General features: G+C 31.4%; 1 protein-coding gene across 1 annotated transcript in view; it reads left to right on the forward strand.

Annotated features, from left to right (window-relative positions):
• Positions 1–20,059: 20,059 nt before the first annotated feature.
• LOC310726377 (uncharacterized protein) overlaps positions 20,060–21,178 on the forward strand; it is a 46,840-nt gene continuing 45,721 nt past the window's right edge. The window contains exon 1 of the mRNA XM_083541898.1: positions 20,060–20,147. Coding sequence (XP_083398024.1) covers positions 20,075–20,147 — 73 coding nt within the window. The 5' untranslated portion in view covers positions 20,060–20,074. The remainder of the gene's footprint in view (positions 20,148–21,178) is intronic.

Genomic DNA, 21,178 nt, shown 5'->3' on the forward strand with positions numbered 1-21,178 from the left:
CTTGTGTGTCCAAACTTTTGGTCTGTACTGTATATATATTATATATACAGTACAGACCAAAAGTTTATATATATTATATATACAGTACAGACCAAAAGTTTATATATATTATATATACAGTACAGACCAAAAGTTTGGACACACCTGCTCATTCAAAGAGTTTTCTTTATTTTCATGACTATGAAAATTGTAGAGTCACACTGAAGGCATCAAAAAATATAAATTAACACATGTGGAATTATATACATAACAAAAAAGTGAACTGAAAATATGTCATATTGTAGGTTCTTCAAAGTAGGCATCAAGAGAATGCCAAGAGTGTGCAAAGCAGTAATCTAAGCAAAAGGTGGTTAATTCATAGTTTTGATGCCTTCAGTGTGACTCTACGATTTTCATAGTCATGAAAATAAAGAAAACTCTTTGAATGAGAAGGTGTGTCCAAACTTTTGGTCTGTACTGTATGTATTTTCCAGCCATATGCCGTTGGCTTTATCAAATTGTCCCCACAAAGTTGGAGGCACATGATTTTATAGGATGCCTTTGGATGGGGTAGCATGACATTTTTCCTTTACTTGAACTTGTAAAGCCAAACTTGTTCCAGCATGCCACTTTCCTTTGTGCACAACGCCAGCTCCCCTGTTGGACACTTTTGGGAAGATTTGGAGTGCTGACTGCACCCCAGGCCTCGTCACTCGGGATCCATACCTGACTTATGATCCCCCAATGGATCTTTATGATTTTTGAGTCTAACCTTCCTTTGGTAGTGTAAGACAAAATGACGAGGATTTAAATGTTAATTAAGTGTAGGAAATGAGTAAAGGAACGCATGGATGGGTGATACCACTAACGAGCCGGAGGTCAGCAAGTGGTAGTGGTGGCGGTCCCACCAGCAGGTCTGGGTATGATATTGTTTAATAGATAATCATGGTCTCAGACACCTTTTGGTTAGAGATGGTCCTTGATCAAGACTAAGATTGATCCAACTAAAAGTCTACATCAAGCTACATAAATACTTTTGTGAAATGTAAGCCCTTTTGCGGATGAGCTCATTTTGATATAGCGTGGGGTGGTTGAGGCAGTCTGGAAATTCTTATTGTAGGCTACTCTAAACGGCCTCCAATCGAAGAGAATAATGTCCAGCGGTACGGCATCAGGATGAATTAGGCAGGAAAGGGACAGGATTATTGGTACCTCAAGAGCAATGTGGAACTTTAGGTATTCTTCTTGTTGCATAATAGTTAAGGGCACTGTACAGTGTGATCAACAAGTAAGGACTCTGGCAAGACAGGCTATGACAGCATAACTGATAAAAAGAGCCAGACATTTACACGGACATGAGGGAATGAGACATGAAATAATGCCTTATAAAGACTTATATGGACCTGATGACTGAGGTATTTTTTTTAAATACAATAGATGCATTTACTTGTCGCATATATATTACAGCACAGTGAAATTCTTTCTTTTCATATCGTCAACCTTCTGATCAGTAACCCAGAGCCTTAACCACTACCACTTCCCCACTTACCACTTAATATACTAGGATAAACGTTTTTGGACATTTATCTATATGGTTGATATTTTGAACATCCAACATTACAGTTATATTAAACATCACTCTTCTGAAAATGTTCAACTACTTTTTTGGGGTCGGCTTTGTAGTAGCTCAGTGCTTAAGACGTTGGGTTTCTTTTCGAAAGATCATGTTCAAATCCCGGCACCACCAAAATGCTACTGTTGGTCATTTGAGCAAGAACCATATTATTTATGTTGGTCCATTGCAACCTATATGAGGGAGGTGGACCCCTGGTGGCTAAAAGTGATAATTACCATGGGCCTAAATGTGTGCACCTACAGTACAGTAGCAAGCCACATATATCTGATAAGTACCACCATGGATTTGAAAGTCTTTCAGGAAAACTGAATGATATGGGCTGGAAATATACCCTCGATGTTCACCTCTATAAGAAACTGTCCTGGCACTAGAACACTTCAGCTCTAGTTAGTGCCTGCACTTCTTGAAGAGTCAAAAAAAAAGCACATTTGTCCCCAGAGATTCAAATGAGATTTTACAGCTGCATCATTGGGAGCATTCTGACCAACTCCATCACTGTATAGTACAGATGCTCTAATGTGTGTGAACGTAAAGCCCCTTTCAAAGGGTGGCCAAAACCGTCCAACTCATTACCACCACCAACTACTGGCCATTAAGCACCTTTACCACAGCAGATGTCTGTGCAGAGCTCACAACATCATCACTGACTATTTACATCCCAGTCACAAACTGTTTAACTTCCTTCCATCAAGAAGGAGATACAGGAACATACGCACCAGAACCAGCAGGTTCAGGGTCAGCTTTTTTCCATCCACCATCACACTACTAAACTCTATGTTACATTTTTAGAACCAGAGCTACACAGGTTGTTGCTGGGATCCTCTTCCACTCCTCCATAATGACATCATGGAGCGGGTGGATGTCAGACACATGGTGCTTCTTCACCTTCCACTCGAGGAGCCCCCACAGGTGCTCAATAGGCTTAAGGTCTGATGAAATACTTGGCCACCCCATCACCTTCACCTTCCTTAGCCTCATCTGGGCAGCATCGTTTTCTGCTTCAGAATGTGACAGTCCATGTTTCCCTCAATGAATTGCATCTTCACAGTACCAATAACACTCATGCAGCCTCAGAACATGATGCTACCACCACCATGCTTCACTGTATGCAAGCTATGTATCGTTGACTGTATTGTTGCCAGCTATTTTGTTAATAATGGCTGTATTTCAGAGGACAGTAAATCTATACTGCTATACAAGCTGCACATTGACTACTTATAAATTTCATTTATATAGTATTATCCCTTAAGAAGATTATGTGAAAAAATGCGAGGGGTGTACACACTTGTGAGATATTGTAAATATATATATTGAATGAGTCGAACAAGTTTCCTGGCTTTTTTTTTTTTATGCTATAGTTTGTATTATGTGAGTATCATTATATGAATGAGAGAAAAAAATTAATCGGAAAACCTCACTGTTCCAGCCGTATGTGGTTCTTCTAAGCACTAAATTCAAAGCCCTCAATTATATACAGGAGGTCTTTGGATCTGCTAGCATAAAATATTCCTTTCACTTGAACTAGGACACCCAAATCTGTTCCAGCAGGACAATGCTCCGGTGCACAAAGCCAGCTTGATGAAGATATGGTTTCCATGCGTTGGAGTGGTAGATCTTCTGCTATAGAGCTCTGAACTCAATCCTATTGAACAGGAATAGCGTTAAAGTGGTATATATCAACATATATAGTGGATGTTGTTTGAACTACTAAGTTCAAATATGGTTTAATGAGCTAATTGGTAGACTCATATCGGAGTTGGCCCAAGCGACCTCCTGTACCACAAAATGAATCTTCTACTGAAGGAGCAACCAATTGATGATTGTGCAGAAAGGCTGTTTATCCTTCTATTTTTTCTTCACTATTACCTCAAAAATGTCCCTGTGTCCCGCCTTCTTGATTAGTTTGGTGAGCATTGATCTTCAGCATTGAATGAAGACTGTAGAATGTTATATTCAGGAACATTAAAAGCTGTTAGACACAAACAGCAGCCATACAAACTGCAAGAAAATCAATGTATTATATTTGGCAATGGAGATGTAGCTCTAAGATGCACAGGATGAGGATAAGGTATGTTCATTTGTAGAAAGTAGGGCAGTGAAGCAGATGTTCGTCAAAGCAACTGCTGCACATCCGCAACTCATATTCGTCTGAGCTGTGCATGAGTTTTATTGGTCTTAATGGTGCCCTTAAAATGAACTTTTTTGACAAATTGACTGTTTTTTTTTATTTTGGAGATCCATCATGTAGAAATCAAAATCTAGTTTAGAGTGCAATCGCAACAACTTGAGGCCTTCAATGCTTTTTTTCCCCACTTCTTCATTCTTCAGCAATTGAAGCAATTCCAAGGGGATCTATCTTTCCACAAGGAACAAGTGTGCAAATAAACCATAAGGATTTATTTTTTTTAATTCCTGTTTAATTTTTAATTTTTTTTTATACACCAATTCATTGGATGCTGTTTTACAGTATGTATTGGTGTTTGACCCTATGTACTTCTGGTTCTAGCTAAAAGTTTTTCAATCTTGTAAGTATAATTCAATATATTTCTTTGATCAAACATTATTCAGTTTTTTTTTTTACTTTATAAAAAACATGCTTAAAAAGTTTAGCTTTAGTTAATTATATTACTTTATGAACAATTGTTGGTGGACACCTGACAATGAGATTTGCATGTACTTTTTATGCATCCCATTCCATAGTTAATCCGCATTTGCTTTAAAAGTAACCTCCACTCTTTTGGGAAAGTGTTTCACTAGATTTTGGAATGCGTTTGTGGAGATTTGTGTTCCTTCAGCCACAAGGAATCCAAAATGTGTTCAAAAGGGTTGAGGTCAGAGCTCTATAGCAGGTCATTTACTCTACAATCTTCCAGTCCAAATTAAATGCCTTTAACTTTGTAGTAAAAGTTTGGGAAATAACCAGATATGTCTGGAAAGGTCATGTGTCTTAATACTTTCGTGTAGAACATATTACAATGCTTTGCCATTGAAGTCTGTTCAAAAAACTTCCTATATAGCTAATCAAATTGTAATGTCACAAGCTAATACTGAACGTGACACTGAATGTCGAGTTGACTTTCTATTTTAAAGTTGAAATTTAAAAATCTTTACACATGACATCAATTTGTTGCTTTTTCTGACAAGTTTTTGTCATGGCTTGTTGCTCAGTGTGACTACTTTAGGAACAACTATGGTTATTTTTGGGTCTGGAATCAATCTCAGAATAGAACCAGGTAAGTTATTTATTGAAATTGAAAAAGTATTGCAAATTTTAACACTTGAATTTTGCATTTTACATGGCTTAGCTAAGTAATATAGGATTTGATTATTGTCAGGGTAAATGTGCTATATAACTTAAACTTGGTATCATGCGTAAGAAGCAGTTAGATAAAGACAGAAATTACAACAAAAATATAAAAAAATAAATGGCCTGTGATATTTAATATGATGTTAAAATAGATTTTTATTGACATTTATTCACCAAAAAAACCCTTATCAAACATTCACCAATTGAATGAAAATTATTTTCAAAACCTTTTTTTGGGTAAAAGATCCATGTTTTATGTTGCAGTAGGTAGGAAATTGGAAGCAAAGCTGCAAAATGTAAATTTTTTTAATGTACAATACCAAACAAAGAACTACATTCAAATATACTAAATTTATGTGAATGCAAACAACCTAAATTTCTCTAGATTTTTCTATGTTGGTACTTTTTCTTTCAATATTATTAATGTCATTTTAATAATTTAAAATGACGTCTAGTTTTATTTGATAAGTTAGTAGATCTATTAGACCAACTTTATACATGTAGTATAGTGACAAATGAGTCTCCTTGATTAATGTAGTAGTATGTTAGACTGTGTGACATCTGGAACTTTTGGGAAACTCATTTTTGGTCATGGGACCAGTCTTTTTATTGAAAAAGGTGAGTTAATTTTTTTTTTTAAATATACTTCATATATACATCCATACGTATAAAAGCCCACTTTTTAAAATATCGATTAGCAAGAAATTCATGCAGTATAACAAAGACAATAATTAACTGTTGTAGAGTCCAAGTTCTTTACATTAGAAAAAAACACTTTTCAGTTTTACATTTAAAATAACAAATAATTTTTTTTTATTTTTTTTATTTTTTAAGGTACTTAGTTGTAAATACAAACATTTGCATGTTACATTGTTTTTTTAAACAAAATTTTTTATTAAAACAATGCATCTAAATACTAAGCACTTTTTGGTTTGGGTTAAAACGATGTGTGACTGGAGGGACAAATAGGATTATATTTGGAACCAGCATTACGCTGTCAGTGGATATCAGTAAGTATAGTTGAATGAATATAATTCATGGTCATTTTATTTTCTTTTTTTATATAGTTTATGAAGGTAATAAAAATAGAAAAGAAGAACAATTTTTTTACTATAAATGGATGAAGTTATTCTACTTTTTGTTATAAAATTTCACAACTATACATGTAGCTAGAAGAGAAACAACCATGTAGGCATGATATATTTTACAGAATTAAGTTTTTGTTATAGAGATATGCATTGTGTGACTGGTAGCACAGACAGACTTATTTTTGGCAAAGGAGTTCAACTCTTCATTGAATCAGGTGATATTTTACTTCGTATTTTTTTATTAAGTTCCTTGAACTTAATTCATAAAATAAAACTATCAAGCAAAATATAATGCAAAAAATATTCTGCTATTTTTTTTGCATTACAGTAGAAATCTGTTTTATTGAGATTTTTTGCCTTACAAGTCACAAATTTAGTTTTCTTTTTTTCCTGATAGAAGGTATTAGGAAAAAAAAAAAATTGCAGTGATGTGTTCTTAGAGTATTTGAAAGGTACCTTGCTTGTACTGGAATCTAGTAAGTTTTGGAAATCTATATTGGATCAAATGAGGTGTATTTTTTTAACATATGTAATTGAAGCTGTGAAACTTCAGTTACTTGAGAAACAATGCAATGCATGTCGGATATGTACAAAAATGTAAACTGAATTAATTCATGCAATTTTGAAGGAAAAAACATTAATTTCTATTTGGTACTACCACTATTTGAAAAAACTTATTTTTATTCTCAAAATGAGCTTAAAAAATGTGAAATATTTCCCATTTATTTGATATGTCCTTCTCCTAAATATTATATCACTTAGTATTTTTTGTATTGGCACTTAGCTATGTGTGACTAGAGAAGGCTACAAGATCTTTTTTGGAAGTGGCATTCAACTTTCTGTTGAGTCACGTAAGTTTCATACATCAAATTCTATCTAATTCTATGAAAATAGTTAGTTTTTTCTTTAGCTTTAGTCTAGTTGACTTTTACAACCTCACCAATTGCTGTGTTTCTTTTAATATGGAAGATCAGAATGTACTGACTGTAAATCTAAATTAATTTTTTGGCGAAGGAACTTAGCGTTTTGTTACAGAAGGTAAGAAATCAAACTTTTTTCAGAAAGACGGTTTTGCAAAATGGTACAATTAGATTTACATTGACAAAAAACCAAATGGTATATTTAATGCATTCGTTCGTGCCAAACGATCTAAGGTTGCACCTCAATTCCTTGTCAAATGTATAATAAAATACAACTTTTTGGGGTCACATGAGTAAATTCATGATTTAAAACAACAGAAATATTTAATCCATCGAGTATACGCATTTGTGTGGCAATCCATGGATACTTTTTATCTTCCTTTTATAAAATATTGATACATTTCTCTAGTAGGTGTCAATTTGTGTCAATTTTGTTGTTAAACTATTTTTGTACTTTGTATCAAATCCTGCATTTAGTCAAATGAAAAAATATTTGTCATGATTTGGTTGTAATTCGTACAACTAGCATAAAACGAGTAAGTGTACCAGGTTAATGTACTGACATGTAAAAGTGTGTGACATTTGGTGGCAACAGTAAACTCATTCTTGGTCGTGGAATCAGGCTTTTCATCGAAAAGCGTGAGTTTACAGATTTATGTCTCTATGTTTATACTTTTAAATCTGTATATTGAATATCCCAATATTTGTAGTTTGGGGAAGTATCATGTACGGCTGTAAAAGTCAGGTATTCCAATATATATATATATATATATATAAATATAAATCATAATGATATGCAAAAATAGTCTACAATTGTGCAATATCAGTACTATTATTGAACTTGTTCTATAGTACTTGTGTCCTAGTAAAGTATTAAATTATTATATAAAAAAAAAAGCATTGCATAGTGTTGTTGATGCATACGGGAAGTATTTGCTATGGAGTTTCTCTTAGTGTGAATACTGGCGGGGTGAACAAGATCATATTTGGCAAAGGCACCTCACTCGTAGTGGAATCTAGTAAGTTTTTTCATTTCTATTTCTTTTTTCATAAGGTGCCAAAGAGGCATAGCATTACATGATTACAATTTTAATGGTGTTTATATCTAGATGGCTTATTAGTTGGTTACCCTTAAAAATTTCATAAAAAAAAAAAAAAAGTTAAAGCAAATTGTGTTTGGTTCTATTTCAATATGAACGGCACCTTCCATCTATATTACTAATATATATTGGTATATGTGAATTAAATATATGAGTGTATAAGTACTAAGTATATGAATCTATCCAGAACTTGAAGAGGGTACATTTTTGTAATGGCACGTAGCTTTGTGTGACAAGAGGAGACAATAAAATCCTTTTTGGAAGTGGTGTCAAACTTTCCGTGGATTCTCGTAAGTTTTGTATTATTCTTATCTGATTCTGTAGTATGACGTATCTATCTGAATGTTCAATCTTAAATACTGGGCATAATGGTGGTGCTGAAAAACTGGTAAATGAGATTAAATTTTAAATGCTACAGTATGTCCAAAGTTTAAAAACCAGGAATATTTATACCAGGAATATTTATACCAGGAATTTCAACATAAGAAACCAAGAAAAAAAGCACAAAACCTAATACTTTGTCTACGTCACACTGAAACCAGTCCTTGAAAATTTGTGACAGCTTAAAATTGTATATTTTGTTAGCCGATAACTTGCATTGAAGCATTGAAACATACAATATTGCCATTTAGTGTAACAAACATTATGATACGCGTATATATAAGGATGAATTCCTTTAGTACCGGTTTGGTAATGTTTGCATACCCATGTATTGTTAGTGAAATAAAAATTTACAGTTTACGCCATTAAATACATCTCATATGGTCTCGTGCATTCTACAGTGTAGTATTTGCTATGGCGTATTATTTTGTGTGACTGCTGGTGCTGACAAAATCATTTTCGGAAAAGGGACTCGACTATTTGTTGAAGCTGGTGAGTAAACTAGCTTTGGATTTTTGCCTGTTTATTTTCAGAAATAAGTCAGTAATTCAAGAACAGTTAAATAGTGAATAAAGTAACAAAATGCTGAGGTAAAATCATCTTTCTCATGGGTAAGAATCGGACATACTTCATGTATGATGTGCAAATCAATCTTAATGTTTTATAATAATAATTTGAAGTACAATTTCCCAAATGAAAGAATCATTAGAGCCAACATGAAAGCTATATGTTTTTATTGCCCTGGACAACATCATGATGTTTCTTCCTGCTTTATAATAGAGTGTAGTGAAAGTTAATGAAAGGATATATTTCATTGTGTGTATTCTGGTGCTGGAAATAAAGTGATCTTTGGACATGGGATAAAGCTTACAGTAACTGCACTTATCATGATTAGCGGTTCATTGTGAAATTTGTGAATTATTTCTGTTTATTGTGACATAGGCATTTTTTCAAATGGTGAAATGAATAGTAATAAATGAGACAACCTTTGAAGTTATGTATGTTACAGTCCAATTTGCTTGGCTTAATAAGGAGTTACACGGAAAAAGTTTTATTGGATGCTGGTGTTGCATCGAGAGGATTTTTTTTTTTTTGAGAATTTAAATGATATAAAATGATAAAGTATTAACATAGAACATACTTTTTTAACAGCACTTTGTCACTCAGACATAGATCCCAGTAACAATACATAATCTGTATCTTCTGAGATAAGTGTTGGCTTTAGTAACAATACTGACTCTTAAGGGTACTTGGTGTTGGATCGAAAATGTAAGAATATTTTTGGTGTAGACTTGCATAGCGAATGCTTCATTTGAGGTTTTGCTTGTATGTTTTTTAAAAGAAAGATGAGTTTGAAATAGTCTGAGGTATTTGTTTTGGTATTTGGTAGTCAACCTTGGGTATTTGCTATGGCATGCCACTTTGTGTGACTCTTAGCAATGACAAAATCATTTTCGGAAAAGCGGTCCGATTGATGGTTGAAGCTGGTAAGTGAGTTGCCATTAAAATGTCATTGTCCTTGCTTGTGTTTGCTTTAGTTCCATGTAGAAGAATAATGTTTTCTTCAGCTGTCATTACGGTAGTGTATATGCAAAAATATATAGTTAAACATTTCTCCTTGGGTGAAATGTTGTAGGTTTCAATTAATGCTTCATCAGTAGCGACTGAATAGCAAAAACTGTTTCGTGAAATTTTGTAGATCAGACAAAATTGGAAGCTACACTATTGTGTTCTCCCCATTAGAAAAACTATTTAGGACAAACGTTTTTTTAAGGTTTTCGGATTGAGTTCAAGTGTGATGAAAAGTTAACGAAATGGCATATTTCACTGTGTGGATGGCAGTGGAACAAAAGTGATCTTTGGACTTGGTACAAAGCTTACAGTAATTTCAAGTAAGTGATATATGATAAATCAGGCAACCTTATAGACAACAGGCAACACCTATAGATGTTTTAAACTTGTTAGAGGATTGTTGCTGTTTGTTTATTGTTAGCACATTAATCACAATAATAGTATGTTCAAGCCAGTATATTGCCTTTCTTGGTAGGAAAAGGTTTAACAATGGGAATAGTTCCATGCATTTTACCTTTAGTTCTATAGTAAAACGAGTAGAGAATTTAAATACTACAGACTATACTAAAGTATTTGTTATGGTATGTGACGCTGTGTGACTCGTACTACTGACAAGATCATTTTTGGAAAAGGGATCAAACTGCTTGTTGAAGCTGGTAAGCAAATTTCCCATTGATTTTGAATATTGGAAAACATTTAAGACATAGCAGCGATGTACATATATGTATGTACAAAATAACGTACTAGCAGCCAAAATTAAAGGGTATACATTAGTTTTGAACATAAAGCCAGTTATCAGGGGATGATTATGTATCTTGATGATTTGGAAGTACAGTAGAGAGTACAGTAGAGTTAATGAAATGAGACATTTCAGTGTGTGGATGCTGGGTTTGGAAATAAACTTATCTTTGGTCATGGGACAAAACTTGCAGTAACTTCAGGTAAGTCTGTTTTTCTTGATTCAGGGTTGTTAAACAAATGACTTGTAGTAACATATTTAGTTCATCCTGTAATTGTAGTCTTGAAAAGTGAAATTCACAACAAAAGTTTAGCATGAAACATTCTTGGATTTTGAAGTTTAGAGTTCATTGTAGCATTTTGAAAATGAACATTTTCTAACTTAGACAACCTTGAAGCTATATTAAATTGTTATAAATAGATGTTATTTTTTCAATTTGCTTGATTTTATAAGAGAAAAGAAATAGCTGAAATATTTTGAAAAAAATTTGGAAAAGAAACTAAAATGTTTGTTGAATTGCCTGTGGATTTCGATTGACAATAGCTTCGTCGGATGCAGAATGTTAGAAGTCAAAGCAGAACAATGCTAATATATATTAGCAAGATAATTTATTTTATTTGTCACAGAACCTTGAAGAATACAGGTTTTAATTCATACAACAATATATAGTGTCAATGGTCTGAAAATCTGACATTGATGACTTTTGGAAGAATTATTTTCGAATTCAAATTCTAAAATCAATAAATTGTTGAAACCAATGTGAAATGCTTTATGTTAGTATTGGCCAAGACAACATCATGATGTTTCTTGCTGCTTTGGAATGATTAGAGTGTAGAGAAAAGTTAATGAAATAAGACATTTCATTGTGTGGATGCTGGTGCTGGAAGAAAAGTAATCTTTGGACATGGGACAAAGCTTACAGTAACTTCTAGTAAGTCAACTTATGATGATTTGGCTTCATTGTGAAATTAGTGATTTATTTTTAATAATATTTTGTTGGTCATATTAAAGTCATTGAATGTGAAATTTCCAAAATTGATCAGGGTGATTAGGGTTCATTGTGGCATAGAGGAATTTTTCAATAATTGTATGTTATATTGCAATTATAATGCAATTTTTAAGTTTGAAAAAGGGATTAATCTGCTTGATAAAGTTGGCAAGTTAAATGTCTTTAAAAAGACAAAAAAGCAACAGTCTCAGTTTCTGAAATAAAATGTAATGCAAATTTGCAAATGCTTTACTTGGACTTATGAAGCTATTTTACTTTTTGCTAACATGAGTGTAAGTGTGTACTGGAACATAAATGAAATGACACAATTCACTGTGTGGATGCTGGTTCTGGATATAAATTGATCTTTGGACAAGAAATAAAGCTTACAATAAGTTCAAGTAAGTCAGCTTATTATAATTATGGTTTGTTGTAGCATTTATAATGTTTGTGAAAATGTTCTTATAGTTTTACTAAGCATTTACAACAAAACTTTAGCAAGAAATAATATTTCATGTTGAAGGTCTTTTATAAGTAAGAACATACAATATGTTATATGAAAATATAAAAAAAATCTGAATCTTTATGCTAATGATATTATAATAGAGTATTACATTGGCACTGATAATAGAAAAAATAGATTGCGATTTTGGTCTTGGTTGAATAGAACTAAAAGAATACAGCTCTTTGTTTGTGTCATTATTTATCAGAATATGCTTTAAAAACATTAGTTGAATCCTATCAGTAATTATCTATTTGTCTGACCAGAACAGGTACAATTTGGTAAAAGAAAACAACGAAAAAATTATAGGAATTGGTTTAATGTAAAAATATTACTATAATTTTGTCAAGTTCACAAATTTTGAATGATTCCAAAGATTAATGTTAGATAATATTTCTGCATGAGTGTATGTTCATGTATTTGGTATAGAGTAGAAGTCTGTGTGTATTCTGGAGGAACAAGGTTTATCTTCAGCACTGGAACACGACTTATAGTAGAAGCAGGCGAGTGTTTCTCGGCTCATTTTCAAAACACATTTAAAGTTTTAAATTTGTACATTAATGTGCGAAAATTTCAGTAATGTTGTGAGAAAGAATTTCTTGCTTAGTATATATTTTTATATATATTTAATTAGATAAAATTTGCAAATGAAACCTTAAGTGAAAAGTAGAATGTTTATACTAAGAAATATTTCTTTTCAGAATGTATTTATTTATTCATTGTATATCCACTATTAGCCACTGCAGATTCTGATTTAAAAGATATTAAAAAAGCATGGTCAACATCATCAATTAACTTTAAATTTAACTAACAGCATAGAAATAGTGGGAATTCTTCAATATCTGACTTTGACATGATTTTGTTTAAACATTTTCCAAATTCTTTGTCTAGATTCAAATAAAAAAAAAATACCAGATTTTCAGTGTTGCCTAAAGCCCTAAAGTATTTGATATAGACCGTAAGTGTGTGTGTATACTGGTAACAAGCTAATCTTCGGGGCTGGAACACGACTCATAGTTGAATCAGGCAAGCATTTCTAAAATATACCTTCATACAAATCTATACTCATTTGTGACTTTGTTTAGTATACACTATATTGGATAGGTTCGATTCTAAAAAAAAAAAAAAAAAAAAAAAACATAATAAATGTATTTTATGTATTTTATAGGATCTATATACATTCTACTCTATCGAAAATCTAGTTGTACTTTAGTTTTTTCATATTGCATTATATGCATTATAAAGCAGTCAATGGCATGCATTTAGAGCTGTAGAGAAAATGTCATGAGGTGGAGCAGTGTGTGAATAACAATGTAAAACTAATACTTGGCAAAGGCATACAACTGCTGGTACAGTCAAGTAAGTGTTTATTTTTTACTGTACATTGGGTCTTACCTGAATTTCAGTACATTAACTATATCAGTTTGGTGTATAATCCACAGATCAGCATTCAGTATCTGATTTCTCCCTTAAAATCGTATTGAATTGTAAATTGCACAACTTGAGTATTTGTTATGGCATGCATGGGTGTGTGATTGGTAGCACTAATAAGATCATTTTTGGAAAAGGGACCAAACTGCTTGTTGAAGTTGGTAAGTGAATTGCATATATATATATATATGTTAAATATATTTTTGTATTAAAATTTAATGTAAAATTTAAATTAATTTTAATTCTGTATCTTTGATTAATATAGTACACAGTTTCAATTAATACTTTCATTTGTCCCAATGTGGCAATGAAATTAAATACATTAACTACATGAATGCATAAATCATCTAGTTTTATATATATATCATTTTGTCAACTGAAATTTGTATTCAGTACATGCTACCATATATGTGTTTTTTGACATTAATACCACATGTTGGAACCAAAGTTATAAGTAATACTCGTGTACTTATGAATTTAAGTAATTCATAGGTTTCACAGACAGAAGTCTAAAAACTTGTGATCGTGACAACCTTCAATTAAATCGTGACAACCTTCAATTAAGTACATTAACTTAATTCCTGAGCATTATTGTCTATTGGTATATAAATCTAAGGTAATTTTATAGTTATATACAGTACAATGTATTAAGGGAGACAAGTATTTGTCAAGCTTTAAGCAACTGTGTGACTGCAAGTGGGGGACAATACAGATTATTTTTTGGAGAAGGCATAAAATTGACAGTAAATTCAGGTAGGACATAATTAATTTTCCATATTCTATACTCTATTTACTTTTCATTTTTGAAAAGTTAGGTGGTATAGTTAGGTAGTGCTGCTTGTACAGAATATTAAATTCTCTCAAAGTATATATTGAAATACTGTATACTATATATTGTGATGATTGCAGTAGAATTTGATGATGATGATGATGATGATGATATATATATTGAAAAAAAGAAATTTGGACCCCTGCAATAGAGCAAGAGGGGGTTATTGGTAAGGGCTAAAACAGTGTGTGACTAATACTGGAGGCAACCGAATCTACTTTGGCTCTGGAATAACACTAATTGTTGAAGAAAGTAAGTAAACTCTAGCTAGTAAAACTAGCAAAAAGTATTATAAAGGCCGATTTACTTGTGTGAAAGTTTTTTTTTTTTTTGTCTTAATGCAACATACAATAGTAAGATGTACTCCTACAAAATTTTCATAGTTGTGTATTCAAATCATGTATTTTTAATTACAAACTGTATTTTTTATATATATTTAACCATTCACAGTGAGGCAATGTTTTAAGATGTTTTTAATAGCTGGTCTGTGGCATACTACAGTTGCATAATGTATATAGTATAGTATATAGTATATATATATATATATATATATATATATATATATATATATATATATATATATATATATATATATATATATATATATATATATATATATATATAGTATATATTAATGAAAGGGCTTTAAATAAATGAATAGTTCAGTTTATAGGCAACAACACAGCAGTATTAGTGCATTTTGATGTTTTGTTCTAAATTTCAATTCGCACTAAACAGTCTATTTCACACATTGGAGGCTACAGAGAAAATGTAAAGACTTGTAGCACTGTGTGACTAATAATTTGGGAAAAATTATCTTTGGGAAAGGCATAAATCTACTGGTACAGCCAAGTAAGTCTTCAGTTAAAGAGATTTTCTCTATTTTCTAAATTTCTACATATAACTTCCTTCATGAAACATGTTTGCAAACTTTAGTTCAGTGTGAAGCAAGAATTTTAACATACAAGTACATACAAATGGTTATTTGCCTTTGTGGTAGTACACTAGAGTTTGTGTAATGTAGCTTCTTGGTGTGTGAATGCTGGGAGTGGAAATCGAAAGTTAATCTTTGGATCCGCTACAGAATTGAGAATTTATTCCCGTGAGTAGAAATAACACTAATAATTGCTTACATTTAAAAAAAAAAGATTTTTTATTATCATTTGCAAAAATCCCTATAAAATTGATGAAGAATGTGGTCATGAGTATAATTGTATTAATGTTACTGTAGTATTAATATAATGTTATGCATGCTGGAAAAAAAATTCTATAATACAAAAAAAACCAAATCTTATTATTGAATTTCATATTTTAACAATTCTATAATTTTCAATTAAACATATTGCATTACTGTTTGAGCTTGAGGCTTTTACCTTTATCTTTAACAAAATCATTTGTAGTTATATCCACTGATACTCAAGTTATTTTAGCATAATGAAAGCCAGAAAATGCGCCAGTATTTGTCACACCATAGACAATTGTGTGACTACGAGTGCAGGAGGATATAGAGTCATATTTGGAGAAGGCATAAAAGTCACAGTAAATTCAGGTGGGATATAGTTCATTATCGTTTCGAACTTATTATAAGTTGTGTTTTGTATTAAAGCAGTGGCCTGTAAGATACAGCAAATTTAAAATACAGTACATTTCTGCTATGCATATAATGTATGCAGTAATAAGAGATACATAGAGGCTTGTTGATATGGAACTCAACAGTGTGTGACTTATTCTGTTGCAAAACAAATCTACTTTGGCTCAGGAACAAAACTGATAATAGAAAAACGTAAGTGTTTTTTTTTTTTTTTTTTATTAAAAAAAGTTTCTAAATATTAGTAGCTATTTCAAATAATGAAAAAAGGTACCCAGAATGTATCCATACAGCAATATACACAATATACATACTTAAATCTTTATTCTCTACAGTTGTAGAGAAACTTGGCAATCTTTGTAAGCACTGTATATATTTAAATTAGAATTCTGTACATGCAAAATTAGGTCAAATGATACAAATCCAAATTTCTGCATGATACTTGATGTCAATATCCACATTTTTCTATGTGAACTTGCAAAGAAACCTTGAAGCAAATTTCGTGTTTTATACTGTAGAACTCTCGCATTTGTACCAGTTTAAATTCTGGTTGTGAATTTCTGCACAAGATACTCTGTACCTTAGACTTATCCATTAATACGTTCTACTGCAGTTTTATTTGCATGAGCTTGCAACAAAAACTTGAAGCTTTACATTTTTTTTCCTTATAATCTTTGCCTTAAAAAAAAAAAAAAACTAGATCACAATAAAATTGTATATAATGAAATAACTGATACCTTCAAATGTTCTTCAGATATAATAAATAGCTTTAAATGGTTAAAAAACAAATAGATTTTACATGTGAAAGATATAATTGTACTATACAAATTCAGTGTCTGAAAGTTCTAAAATTGTTACTATTTCTATTTTAACAGCGCATATAAATAGTTATTCGGCTTCCATTTAATACACCAGAGTTACTGTTATGTAGCTTACCAGTGTGTGAATACTGGAAGTGGAATTAAAAAAATAATTTTTGGATCAGGTGCAAAATTGGTCATTCATTCCAGTGAGTATAAAACATAGAAGATCTACCTTTACATACTGTATCATCATATATATCAACTATGAATGTCTTTTAGTATTTTGTAACTAATAACTAACAGTTGTCTAGTAACTAATAATGAATCTTTACTGAATTTTTGCGCCTTTCCTGATAGGTACGATGTCTTTCGTTAGTGAAGTTTTCACAGAGTACTGCAAATTCAGTACTGTATGTAGTAGAACAGTACAATTACATTATTATAGTATAGTATACAGAATATTCCTATTTTCCTAGTAACATAACTATTTTCCTTAAACTTTACAATCATAAGTAAGCAATGAATAAAGTCACAAAAATCCATATAAATAGAATATAGCATTATAATGAATAATAATGCAATGATAGTGTAGATATGACTATTACTAATACTCCTATTAACTATGACTAGACTAAAAGACATTTAACAATGTATTGTAATGTAAGACCTTTATAGTGTACACTTCAACTGTGTAACAAATTTTTACAGTATAATTATCTTACGTTTTATATGGTAATACATATTGTATATAAATAGAGTAAGCGATAGTTGATAGTATTTGAATACTTGAGTATGTTATTAATAAGGAATGGAACAGTGTGTGACTAATTATGGAGGTGGCAGAATCTACTTTGGCGTTGGAACAAAGCTCGTTCTTGAAAAAAGTAAGTGTAATTTAAACAAAAAGAGTTACAAACATCCTAATCTTATTTATCATATACATACATCTTATACATATATTTTATTTTTTAAGTTCTAAAATTCTGGGCATCTGTGTGATTGTGTTTGACTAAATTATATACATTGGATGCTACTTGAGAAAATGTAATGAAGTGTCACACTGTGTGGATAATAACGCAAGAAAAGTGATCTTTGGCAAAGGCATCACACTCTCTGTACATTTAAGTAAGTGTTTGCTGTAATTAAGAAAGTTTCTACTTTTTGTATTACTTGCTGACATATTCAGATTGTAAATTTTTAGAGTAGGAATGTTGAAAAGGTCTTTTTTTTAAGTGTTAATCGTTCATATAAGTAGTTATTTGGCTTTTGTTTAGTATACTAGTGTTAGTGTTATGAAGTATTCCAGTGTGTGAATACTGGAGGAAATCGAAAGTTAATCTTTGGATCAGGCATTGAACTTGTCATTCGTTCCAGTGAGTATAATGCACAAAATCTTTTCATAACTTCTTATATAATAATATATTTTGCTGTAAATGATTATTAAAATGTTTATATAAAGCTCTTATGTAGTATTATAATATTTTTTAAAGAGTTTACTAAAGCAATTCGATTATATTTTCGGAAGTGCACAAATTTCTCAGTCTTTGCTACCAAAAAACAATGTACTTAGTAAATAATGAGATTTCACATTCTTTCATTAAAAAGTACTTAGACATACATTTGAATCTTGAATTTAAGTTGAATTGAGTTACACAAAAGTTCTGGTCATGTTCTCATTCTGCACATAATGAAAAAAACCAAATTACAAGTAGAAAATGTTACAAAAATTTTTGTGTAGCAACAATTTTATAATGCTTTACTAAGTCAAATACACTAAAACAGAATATGTAGCACATGTATTTGACTTAGTAAAGCATTATATTTTAAAGTATATAAAATAATATTCGGACAAGGAACGAAACTATTCATTCAGGTGGGATATAAATAAACTTTCATTGTAACAGTAATTGGTTTTTGAATATTTTAAATCTATTAAAAAAAAACCAAAATAATTATATATACATACATATATATGTATATATATTTATTTATAGACAGTTATTGCTAAGGGACAGAACAGTGTGTGACAAGTACAGGAAATTACAGAATCTACTTTGGCTCTGGAATTAAACTGATTGTAGAAGAAAGTAAGTCATTTTTAAACATAAAACAAAAATCCTGCTACAAATCCTGCATTCATTGTGCACACTTCAGGCTAGAGAGAAAATGTTATGAAGTATTGCAGTGTGTGTCTAATACTTATGAAGGAAAACTGACTTTTGGCAAAGACATAAAACTGCTGGTGCGATCAAGTAAGTTTGATAAATACGACATTACAAATCATGAATCACTACATAAATCAGTAACTATATAAAATATATATATCAAAATATAGTGCAAATTTAGTTTATGCAATTTATAATTGTTAGATTTCCCAGATATATATTATATGGACAAAAGCAATAGGATGCCCGACTTTTTCAGCCATATGTGATTCTCCAAACTTTTACTACGAAGGTGTCCACAAAAACATTTGTACTGTTTTTCTACATACTGTAAGAACACCATGCATGAGTATTTGCTATAGACTGTAAGTGTGTGTGAATGCTGGGAACAAGCTGATCTTCGGGGCTGGAACACGGCTCATAGTTGAATCAGGCAAGTGTTTGCAGTAGTTTTCTTATTCCTAGTCATATTACATAAAAGTATGTTGTTATAGTGTACATAAGTGTTTATAGAGTATTGGACATTTCAGAGAGTAAATACTGGATATTGGTTTTTGATTTTTGGTGGACATGAAGTCTGGTATTTGTGCTTGAATGTATTTACAAATTCTGATCATGTATGTATGTTATAAACGTGTGTAAGTAAGAATAAAAAAGAAAGGAAAAATAATCTAGTGCATGCATTGGAGGTTATACGAAAAATGTTATGAGGTATAGCAGTGTGTGTCTAATAACTATAAACTGATGTTTGGCAAAGGCATACAATTGCTGGTGCAATCAAGTAAGTGCTTTATATATACTGCTTACTTTATATATACAATATATTATATATAAATACTGTATAAGTAGATATTAGGCTTTATACTTTACATTCCTTATTCATTTACTGTACTGAGTGTCTTAGTGTGTAAATGCTAATGTAAATTCCAGTCAGTAAAAAAAAAAGTTACCCATTTTTATTTATTTTTTTGCATTTACTTAGTTACTTTTAAAAAGTTACTTATTTTGTATGAGTACACTGGCGTCTATAGAGAAAATGTAATGAGATGGAGCGATGTGTGAATCAAAACACAGGAAAACTGATCTTGGGCAAAGGCACAAGTCTGTTCATCCAGTCAAGTAAGTGTTTGCTGGACTTGAGGAATTTTGTACATTTGGTACAATTCAGCACACAAGGTGCGAAATTTTAGTGGAATTCAAACATTTCTTTCATTGGACACGGTGTATTTGATATAGATTGTAAGTCTGAGTCTTTTGGCACCACCAGGCTTGTCTTTAGTACTGGAACACAACTTATAGTAGTGTTTATATGAATTTTTTCCTATACTTTTGTGTAGAATTTTAATTACAGGTGTATAAACTCTATTTAAGATGTACAGTACTTTTACCTGAGAACAACTTATAGTAGATATTCTGCTTATGGTTGATTTGGAAAATTTTGCAGATGTTTTGGTATAAAAAAAATGGTGTTTAAAGAGTATTTGAGTATTCTGGAACACTGTAAAATGTAAATATCAAAGAATACAGGCTTGTCTGTAGTGTTTGCGTGCTGGTTTTAAATGATTGGAGTGTTGTAGTCACAAAGAGGCAACAATCTAGAATGTGTATACACTGTACATCACCTTATTTTGGAGAGAAAACAATCTATCGTAGACATCATAGAGAAAATGCTATAAGGTGTAGCAGTGTGCGTCTAATAACTTCGGAAAACTCACCTTCGGCAAAGGCATAAAGCTGCAAGTAGAATCAGGTAATTAAATACTTTAATAATTTTTTTATTCCTACCTGAATTGTCATAGTGTGTGAACATACAAAAGCTATATTTTATATTTGAATGAATTTTAAGGAATTTTTATATATTGGAATTTAAAAAATACGCTAATGGTAAGCAAGCATACAGGCATATTTAAACATTTTTGACATGCTTTAAGGCAGAATACACACGTCATGTATTTGTCATGCCATAACGAACTGTGTGTCTGGAGGTGCAGCACAGTACAAATTAATATTCACAGAAGGCATAAAACTTACCGTCCAATCAGGTAAGACGCGAATAATCTTACAAATTTGTTGTATAACACCATTTTACAAAAAATATGTAAATCTATAATGTCTAATCAATACACATTTCACTATATAGCTAATACTTA

Source organism: Silurus aristotelis (assembly GCF_946808225.1).
Source record: "Silurus aristotelis genome assembly, chromosome: 5".
Lineage (NCBI taxonomy): Eukaryota > Metazoa > Chordata > Actinopteri > Siluriformes > Siluridae > Silurus > Silurus aristotelis.